General features: G+C 35.2%; 1 protein-coding gene and 1 long non-coding RNA gene across 2 annotated transcripts; one reads left to right on the top strand and one right to left on the bottom strand.

Moving 5' to 3' along the window:
• Nucleotides 1–924: 924 nt before the first annotated feature.
• LOC116299123 (alpha-1A adrenergic receptor-like) lies at nucleotides 925–8,623 on the bottom strand. The gene is made up of 2 exons (XM_031707760.2): nucleotides 8,464–8,623; nucleotides 925–2,808 (listed from the first exon to the last, which is right to left on the bottom strand). Exons 1-2 carry the CDS (start codon nucleotides 8,585–8,587, stop codon nucleotides 1,697–1,699), a joined length of 1,236 nt encoding a protein of 411 aa, XP_031563620.2. The 5' UTR covers nucleotides 8,588–8,623; the 3' UTR covers nucleotides 925–1,696.
• LOC116299124 (uncharacterized) lies at nucleotides 5,075–7,731 on the top strand. The gene is made up of 3 exons (XR_004197429.2): nucleotides 5,075–5,201; nucleotides 5,928–6,038; nucleotides 6,217–7,731. It is a non-coding gene; the product is annotated as an uncharacterized LOC116299124 (long non-coding RNA).
• Nucleotides 8,624–10,413: the final 1,790 nt, after the last annotated feature.

Genomic DNA, 10,413 nt, shown 5'->3' with positions numbered 1-10,413 from the left:
GGTTTTTCCATTGTTGACAATGCTTTATTAAAACAACTTTTACCCCTATTTTATAAATATAGTGTGAGTTGTGAGTTGTGAGAAAATTACTCATGTTTCTTCCTTAGTTTCGGTTTCTTAGTTTCCATGATTTTTTTTTTTTTTTTTTTTTTTTTTTTTGTACAGAGCTTGATTTTCGCTATTTTTCTTCGAAAATTGTACAAACGCATGTCATTGCGGATTATCTCAAAAACAAGCTCGGGACACCCTATTTTTCTTTGCATTTTCGAAATCAGCATTAAATTTCAGGTAAAGGAAGTTTCAATTTTCTGTTTATTATTTACCAAAGTAGTCAGCCACTTTAAAGCAGTGATGGAAACCTATAAACTGTACTCATATATAGTGTAGCAATAGCAACCTTATAAACTGCACTTGATGCGGGGATGGAAACCTATAAACTGCACTCATATATTGTGAAGCAATAACAACCTATAAACTGCACTTGATGCGGGGGTGGAAACCTATAAACTGCACTCATATATTGTGAAGCAATAGCAACCTTATAAACTGCACTTGATGCGGGGTTGGAAACCTATAAACTGCACTCATATATTGGGAAGCAATAGCAACATAAACTGCACTTGATGCGGGGGTGGAAACCTATAAGCTGCACTTATATATTGTGCAGCAATAGCAACCTATATAAACTGCTTTTGCTGTAGTGCGCCATGCGTGTAATCCAAAGTAAATTCGGATATGCATTAGATTAAAATGTATCAGAAACTCGCTTGATAAAACCCATGTAAATTCAATAGGTACATCCCATGAGATGTGATTTGTGAACTGATTTGATAGAAACCAACTAAGCGCTGTTGGTGCTTTAATGAGGAAGCCCATCAATTGCAATAGAAACATTCATGGCCTAAAGCAATGTACTCAACTCGATAAAGTTGCAGATCTTTTTTTAATATGAAGTCTCAGTAATCTAATTTTAAAAATTTCAAAACTCCCATTGTGGCGTGTTTAAGGAATATTCAGTACAGTTCATTTCCTCTGATTTCTATACATGCAGTTTGTTTTCACCTATGCAAATAATGAAAATAGTGAAGTATGCGTGCTTTTGATCAAGCCAAAGCCGATAAACGGGAAAGAGATAAGAGAAAATCTAGGGTCACTAAACGTTCTAAGGATCTACGAATGGGATCATCACCTATTCCGAAATTGAAACTAAAAATGGGTCGACTGGGGTTGGCATTCAAATGTATTTTTGGGTCTGTCTTAGGGGATATATTTCCAAGATGGCATCTATTTCTTCCCTAAACAGCCCCAAAATGCGTTGCAGTGCAACTCGACCTAGTTTTTTTCTCAACCTCGGAATGGCTAGCTAATATGGATTTCTTGCCTTGCTCCCAACGCACTTGCCAAGAACTATGACTTAGCAACAATAAGATTCAATGCGGCCCAACATTTTGATTAATTTCTGCGTTCACTTAATGATAACTCATAAGAAGTTCATCTCCTGTTAAGTAAAGTTTATCGATAAAATTCTGTGTAATAAAAATAGAAATAATTTTTTTAAAATGTTAAATCCCTCAAATTTGCGCTAAAGAAATCACTCATCGACAGCGAATATAATAAAAATTGAAGCAATTACTTAAAATCGGTGTACATAATGGTTCGTAAAGTGATTTGTAGGACTAGCTCTATGATGGTCTTACTAGCTAGTAGTTACATGGGGATGAGTCACTCGTCGGACGCTTGTTAGTTCAACTTCATTGCTTGGAATCGAATTCCGGCCTCGAGAAGCTCGTTGGGAAAACAACCGATGGAGCGCAACTTTCATCTCTTTGTTATACATGGTGAGAAGAAGCGGGTTTCCAGCCGAATTCATAAACATTAAACCAAGGAATATTCTCATGAGTATTGGAGGAACTCCTTCGGAAAGTAAAAACTTGTGAATTGTCAAAACTGTGAAGAAAGGAAGCCAGCAGAACAACCAAAACCCGATCAAAATAGTCACCATTCTTCCGGCTTTTTTCTCTTTGTAAGTTGAAATTCTCAGTTTAGGATTCATTGTTTTTGCGGCACCAGGTAGCTGGTTGGTAGGGTTTTCATCCACGGCGCATTGTTGGGACATTTCCATAGCTGCGATCTGCCGCGCTTGATTCTTCGCAATGCGATAGATTCGACAGTAAGCAACCAAAATGATCAAGGCGGGGATGACAAACCAGAATATCCATTCAGCTGCCATATAGGCAATTTCATTGACCAAGTGTTCTTCTGAAGGAGTCGTGCTATAGCATACTACATCCACTGGCCGCCACAACAAAGGCGGAAGTGCAAGGCAACACGCTGCAAGCCACAGAAGCAACAAAATCATAGCCGACCTTCTCGAAGTTACATATTGGCTATAGTGAAGTGGATAGCTGATAGCAATATAACGGTTGATCGTCATTGCTGTTAAGTTAAAAACCGAAGCAGATCCAAACAATACTCCACAAAAAAGGACAAAGTAACAAAACGAGAAATGTGGTGGTTTGTAATTCGGTACGAGTTTTCCAATCCCTTGATAGAGAACGTCAGTACAACCCATACAGAAATCGGAAAGAGAGAGACTAGCGATGAACAAGTTTCTCAAAACGTGCAAAGTTCGATTGCGATAAATCACGTAGATTATCAAGCCATTCCCAATAATAGCAATAACTGCAAGAACTACTATAAAAACTCCTTCTACTATATCTACGATTCTGCCTTCGTTTCCATCATCTCCGTCAAGCGATGAATTTGGTGCATATACCATACTCGGACCACCTTCAGCGAACTTCAAAAATCACGCCATTTCTATTTTCGGTTCATATTTTTTCATCGTAATCTTGAGTTATGACTTCTCTTTTATAGGGCATGCGATTCCCCCGATAACAAATATTTGAATTACAAATAGTGGAATATCAGAAAACAATCAAGATGATGTTATATTCACTTTGCAGATGTTATTCAATGAACTCTGCAGGAAGGATTAGAATTTTTCGGAAAAATATCACAATATAGTCATGTTGTTGACTGTTGTCGCGGCTGGAAGCTTATTGCTCCGAATATACTAGCCTAGAAGACAATTGTGCCCTTATCAAAACTGATGATGACGCCACGGCGAGTTTCTCATTAAAAACCAAAATAAATATTAAAACTCTACGAATCTTGCAGTCAGCCAATCACAACCGGAACCGAAAATATAATATTGATTTTCACAGCTGTCTTCTCTAAATTGAAAGTCAAAAGGAAAATGACTTTGGGAATAAAGTATGAATATAAACACGCTATCTTTTCCAGTGTGATTCGACGAAAATATTCGAAAATAGTCCGCTACGAAAGATTTGAAAAATCACTGGTGGGAACCGTGATCATCCCAGGTCATGATGTGATAGAGTTATGAGCTTCGTTCGGTAATTTTTTAATGACTTTTTGATGAGTTCAATGACTCGAAGTGTTGAAGAATGAGAACAAAACAATCTATAAATCATTTTTTTCAAGTATCGAAGATATAATTTCTTAGCCGGATAGTTAAAATTTAATTCTCGAAATAAATGTTTTTCAGCGCAAGGGTAGAAGAAGAGAAGAGATGTTAAAATGGTTGCATTCTCTAATCCAAGGCCAAAAAAGTGAAAAGACCATCAAGTTGTAGACTAACGAAATTTGAATAGCATACGAGTCACAACTGTACAAGGTGAGAATTGTAATATATCAGAGAGGTTAATAGTTAACAATAATAATCATAGTTAATAGTCTATTAACTTGGTTCAACGACGACTGAAAGATAATATCGAAGTAGAAAAAGATGGAGATGATGATGATGATGACGATGAAGAGAGGAAAAAAAGAAAGAAAGTAGTAGAACTAAAGTAAGTAGGAGAACTGAGAATAAAAGATGATGGTGATGAGGAAGAAGTAGAATATGAAAAATAAGAATGCTTTGAAACGAAAATGTGTTTGACGGAGAAAAAGATGAAGATGATGAAGACTAATTCGTTAATGAACACGCTAAGAATGAAATTGATGATGATGATGATGTGTTACTAGTAGTGAAGGTAAGTGTGATGATGATGCTAGAATGATGAAGAAGAAGCGCATTAAGAGATATAGAAACGAGGGAGAGAAATGGAAAAGCAGAAGGAAAAGAAATAATGTAAAAAGAATTAAAATGAAGAAGAAAATGTAGAAAAAGAAGAAGAGACGCTTAAATAAACTTAACTTAAACTTCAGAATTAAAGTGTATCCTATTCTAGCCTTCGCGCCTCAGTCTTCTTTTGCAGTAGAAGGAGTTATGCCTCCTCTAACCCAAGTGGCAGTATTAACAGGAGATAATCTTTCCAAAAAACGAGTTTATGGGAGCGAAAGTATGACAAATAAGTACTCCATCCCCATAACATTCTTTATTAACAGCCACTACGAAGATTATTCATAGCCAAGGCCTTAACCAAATGGATATTCTAATAATCATTGAAGGATATTTTTAAAGGGCAATATTGAAATTTAGACTTCAGTTTTCCGGTAAAAGTGGAAGGCACGCTTTCTATTGTGGGAAGAGAAGGGAAGGGGAATCGGAAAATTTTTTTAAAATGATTGTAGTCCTTTCATTATGTAAGGGATTAATTCATGACCTTCTATTAAGTCAACGAGAAAAAGCTTTCGTAAAAATAAAAATAAATAAAGTTAAATTCCATATAATATTTATCTCAAACTAAATGGAAAAACTTTGTATACATTGTGCCATATATCCGTGAAAACAAACTATAAACATAATCGTACAGATTAAAGTGCAAAATCTTGTAGGTCTATGGTCTACTGTTCTCTAGTGAACTTAATAATTGTACAAATCTGTGCAATTTCCTACAAGGTTTTTCACGGATATATGGTATGCACTCCAAAATCCGCTTTCCTTCCATTCCCCTTGCAGTCCTTCCATTCCCCTTGCAGTCCTTCCATTCCCCTTGCAGTCCTTCCATTCCCCTTGCAGTCCTTCCATTCCCCTTGCAGTCCTTCCATTCCCCTTGCAGTCCTTCCATTCCCCTTGCAGTCCTTCCATTCCCCTTGCAGTCCTTCCATTCCCCTTGCAGTCCTTCCAGTGCACGTGCACCCATCATGCCTTACGGCCATCAGATGTTCAAGAACAACATGGCGGGCTGGTAAAGGTGTGAAAATGTGAGCAAAACATGGCTTTTTAAATGGTAAGAACCTATCCAAAGTAGTTATTTTCTAGGTAACTAGTAAAATTATATTGATTTCTTTCCGTTAATGAGATAAGTTTTGAGTTTTCGGGTATTTTTTGTCCATTTGAGGAACTTGTTTTGTGCAATGCTCAACGCCAGTTCACTTGTTAAAAACTTTTTCGATATTTTATCCACCTGAACTGAGCTATTTTGCCCTTTTATGTTATTATAAATTATCATTACTATAGAAAGAAACTTATTTTGCCATTCCAATTGTTTCTGACGAATAAAAGATTTCCTCAACGCTCTTGTCACCAACTCTCCCCTCCCCTCCTGGTAAATCCCTTCCCCTCCCCTCCTCGTGAAACAGCTAAGTAGGGATGGATTATTTTTTGTTTGAATATGATGGAAAATATTTAAAAAGCTTTTTGAAATACTTTTGATAAAGAAATAAACATCTTGACAAATTTTACATCCACGCAAACCTCAATAGACCATTTTCAAACTAGGAAGAGATAACTAGCTAAAAGCTAGTGTGAGCTGCGTCATTGTTTCTAATGAAACAGTAATGATAAAGGGGTAAATTATACACTGTGAAAAGATGAAAAAACTGACATTTCAGACTGACGTTACTTACGTTTCAGACGCTAGCCCTTCGTCGGAGTAAAAGAGCAAATAATTTACCATTTTATCATTACATTTTCAAATTAGTCAAATACAGCTTTCCTTCAATTCCCCTTCCAGTCTTTCCAGTGCACGTGAACCCATCATGCCTTACGGTCATCAGATGTTCAAGAACAACATGGCAGACTGGTAAAAGTGTGAAAATGTGAGCAAATCATGGCTGTTTAAATGGTAAGAACCTATCCAAATTATTTTATTTCTAGGTAACTAGTAAAATTATAAGTGCAAAAGTAAATGGGAAAAAATAAATAAGTTATTTACCTTCCTAAAGTTGGTCTGCATTTAAGAAAAAATCTGTTATAAAAATAATGCAGGATTTTTCATCTTTTCTTTTTTTATATTGTTGCAGTGGCATACTTCATTGTTGGTACTGTGCTTTGGTAACTGCTGGCATGCTTCAGCAAGTGTTTAATCTCAAGAGGGAACAGGACAAAATCCATGGACTGATAAAGGTCATATGAGTTATTTTTTGTTGCAGTATGAATTATCTACTTTCATGTATGAGAGCTACTGTATCCACAACTTGGCAAGCTGTTGTAAAATTGAACTGGTTTTAAGTCGTACAAATTATTTCTATGTCACCCAAAGAATACACAAATTTCTTTGCTTTCCAAGACAAAGCTCTTGTATAAAAATTATATATTTGTGGCATAATATTTATGTGTGATTCATGGTTCCAACTCCAACAATTATTAAGCAATGCATTTGTTTTCCTAGCAAAATTAAAATCAAAATATCCTACTCAAGGATGCTACACAGATTGCATATTTGCTAAACCTTCAACAAGCGATAATCGTAATGTACAATCAAAGTTTTCAAGTCTGAGATGTTCTAGCAAAATGTTTGAACATTTTGGACATACAGTACTGTACGTGTATGTAGCGATGACAGTTACCTACTATAAGGGGGTTGGAACCATGAATTCTATTTCATTCATAGTAACTTGAACAGGAGAGAAAATCTGTAGGAGAAAATATTGCAACCCAAAAATTGCATCCCTTTGTGGTAATGAGGAAAGCTTAAAAATTGAAATATTTTATGCCAAAATTATTGATATGACTCCAGTGAGGTAAACAAAGTGGCCTTCAGTGTGTGTGTGTGAAATGCATGGTGAGAAAATTTTGATGCAATAAGACTTGGGTCAAATTTTTAAGGCTATGAAATATGCTGGCTTGTGAGATTTCTATCATGGAATTAGAGGTGAGTTTTAGAGTATAGAAAATCAGTTATGATTATCCAACTTTAATCTACAAAGGGGTAAGTAAAAATGACATAAGTATAAAATAGTAGTAATAGTAAGTTAGAGATTGAAATCAATAATTGATTTGGTTATCATAATTGAATCGGAATTGGTTATTTTTCAAAGACCATTCCAATGCCTTTGCAAGAGAGGAACGTCCATGAAAAAAAAACTTTTCTACTCCTTAAAAATCGTATAAAGACATTTGCACTAACAGATCATGTGACACTACAGTACCCCCTTAATATGAGCAGTTATGTCAAAACTAACACTGGAAAAGAGCACCTACTGTTACAGTACTCATGGTAAGAATGCAAAGCTTCAGGTCATAATACTACAAAAAATGGTACACTTTTTTGATTTTGTTACATATATTATAAAAGTTTATTATAAAACTTAGGCACCTAGGACATTTTCACAGGAGATATAGATTCATTTCTTCCAATCAGAACTATATTTGTAATGTTTATTGATCATATGGATCATAGAATGTGAATACTACTATTTCTGTACAGTTAGCCTATAAGAAGCCAAAGAAATATACTGTAGATTAATTAATTTTGGCACAGTTGTGTCATGTTTAATCACCTATAATAAAGCAAGAAATGCTTTACAGCCTTGAAATTTGACGAATATATGATGCAGTTTTGACTACTTTACAAGATTACGAAAATAATTATTATAACCAGGGCTTCTGACAGAATACGAGGAAGAATTTTGCTCTTTTTTATAAATATACCATTAATGATAAAATATGACCCATTACTTTGCATTAGGGATCCTTAAATGTGTATGATGAAATTTGCTGTCAGATAATTGTCTGCATTGACTTGATCTGTTTAGTAATAGTTTCCTTTTGGTAGTAATTGTGGTACAAGTATCCTAAATCATGACAATCTAATTTGCCTTTTTGATACTATCACTAAGAATGCATCACAGTGTCAGCACCATTCAAAAATGGTTTGCATAACAGTATTCATTCCCCTGGGCCTCTAAGGAATATGATAGCAAATTATCATGTAAACACTCTCTGTTGTCAGTACATATTAGATACAGGTGTAGATCAATGTAGAAACCGTTTTTAAAAATTTAGAGTATAGGAAACATCTGTTATCAATAGGAGCCCCTGTGTATCAGTCCCATGCTGCAATATGTAGCTATGAGAGGTTGCAGTAATATCCAAAATGTCTTAGCACGGACCATCGACTGCTGATGATGCAACATGCTTTCTTTTAATATGGTAGTGTATATGTACACTGTAAAGGTATAGACTAAGACTTCAAAGTTATATTTGCCAAACTAACATTCTACCAATACCCTATCAACACACTACTGAACAGTCTACCAACAGTTTACGTCCCACAAGGCTTGAAATATTATCATAGGTCAATGTATGTATCTGGCCAGAATTGGAAATTGTCCACTCGTTTTGACTTAATGCTGATCCAGAAACATGCCATGTTAATCTGTGATTGACCATCAATTATTTTAAGGATTGATTCACCAACTTGCAAACAATACATGTGATAATTAGCTCTTTTATTTTGCACCTTGACACCTGTCTCACTGCACACAACACTCTCTACCTACACTGCCAGTTCATGCTTCTAACATTGACTACTGTAAATTTGGAGTCTTAGTCTGAACTTTCTATCCTCCTATGATTGTTATTTTACATAGTTATTGGTCACATGTTGAACTCTTATATATTAACACCTGTCTACAGTGAAATACTTACCTCTGGTGTACTTCTAGATTCAGTCAACACAGGATACAGGTAAATGATAATGGGATAGAAGGCGTAATAGGAAATTTGGCACCATGTATATCCAATCATATATATCATAAACCATGGATAACAGCCTAATATATTAAAATAATTCACAGTGCGACTGGGGCCACCTAGACGAGAGAACCAAGTAAATGACAATGAAAATGAAAACAAATACATTAAACTTCAGGTAGTGGAGCCAGTGCATTGTCTTCATTCTACATTTTAATTGGCTTGCTGTCTTGGTGGCCCCAGTTGTAGTAGTCACACTGTAACAGGCCATTTGTTTTATGAAACCTCTTTACTACTACTACTACCAGAATGAGTGACAGATTTTCTTACTTTTTATTTTTTACTAATTTTGGGGAAAACCAGACAGTTGACAGTAATAATGATTAAACAAAAAAGCTTGCAAGGGATTCTGGTAGTGGTAGTAAAGTTGCTTTAATGCAAGTGGCCTATTCAACAGTCATAATTACGACAATCGTAGTATAGGAATGATAACTGTTTATAAAAATGATTGAAAAAGAGCATATCAAAAGTAAAAAAATGTTTTATTAATAGTATGAGTAATGCTCTAAAATGGCATGCAATTATTAGATTTAAGCACTATTGATTTTACTAAACAAGAACAAAATAAAATATAACAATTTTGTTAAAGTCTATAAACCCCTTTAAATAATGTTTAAATTTGTAATTTACGATCAAAAGGCAGAACAAAGAAAAATGACTTAACTCAGTACTGTGGATAATATTTGGATTTTGTCAACTTTGAAGTTCACCTGTAACAATGCTTATGATGCAGCAATAATCAATTCTGCTGCTTTTCCACATTTATATCTTTCTTTCTGATGAAGTATGTTTCAGATATTTCTTTATTTTTTCACAAAGCTGTTACAGTATAAACTGTGAAGGATTGTAGGCATACCTTAATCCTGTTTAGGTACTATAGCTCTGATGTAGCTAAGACTCGAAGGCTTTGAATGAAGCAACAAATTTATTCTCCTTTTAAAAAATGTGTTACAGGGAATCCCTGGTTTCTTCAGCTCTCTATTTCCCACTCGCTCTCACTCTGTCAAAAACCTATGAGGACAACATGTGGCAATCCTCGATTACTACAGAAAGACTGAGGCAAGGGGGTGGTATATGAAAATATCTATATCTGCATCGGGATTTACATGTACAGTTAACAAGTCAGTAGTTACAATATACAAAATAAGAAAGAGCATAATTCACTTTTCCTTGTGAATCTGGGACATAGATAAAAGAAATACTGTACAAGAAAAAAACCTATTTGTTGGCTTTACGAGAAGAAATTTAAAAATGGGGGGGAAATGTCCCTGAATTACCAAGACCACTGTGAGCAATAAATTCTGGAGAGGAGGCAGAAAGAGTAACTGAATAGTTATTGCTGTTGGAGGATTTAAAGAAATCACTGGATAATCTGTATCTAGAGGGAAGCTAAGACCAATATTTCTTTTCCTATTTCTTGATGTCACTGGTAGCTGTCAGAGGATCTGATAAAGTGACTGGCA

Source organism: Actinia tenebrosa, unplaced genomic scaffold (genome assembly GCF_029948245.1).
Source record: "Actinia tenebrosa isolate PJP-AT-01 unplaced genomic scaffold, QUT_ActTen_1.0 PGA_scaffold2__45_contigs__length_23673736, whole genome shotgun sequence".
Lineage (NCBI taxonomy): Eukaryota > Metazoa > Cnidaria > Anthozoa > Actiniaria > Actiniidae > Actinia > Actinia tenebrosa.
Note: the sequence above shows the minus strand (reverse complement) of the source record. Positions and strands in the feature narration are given on the sequence as shown.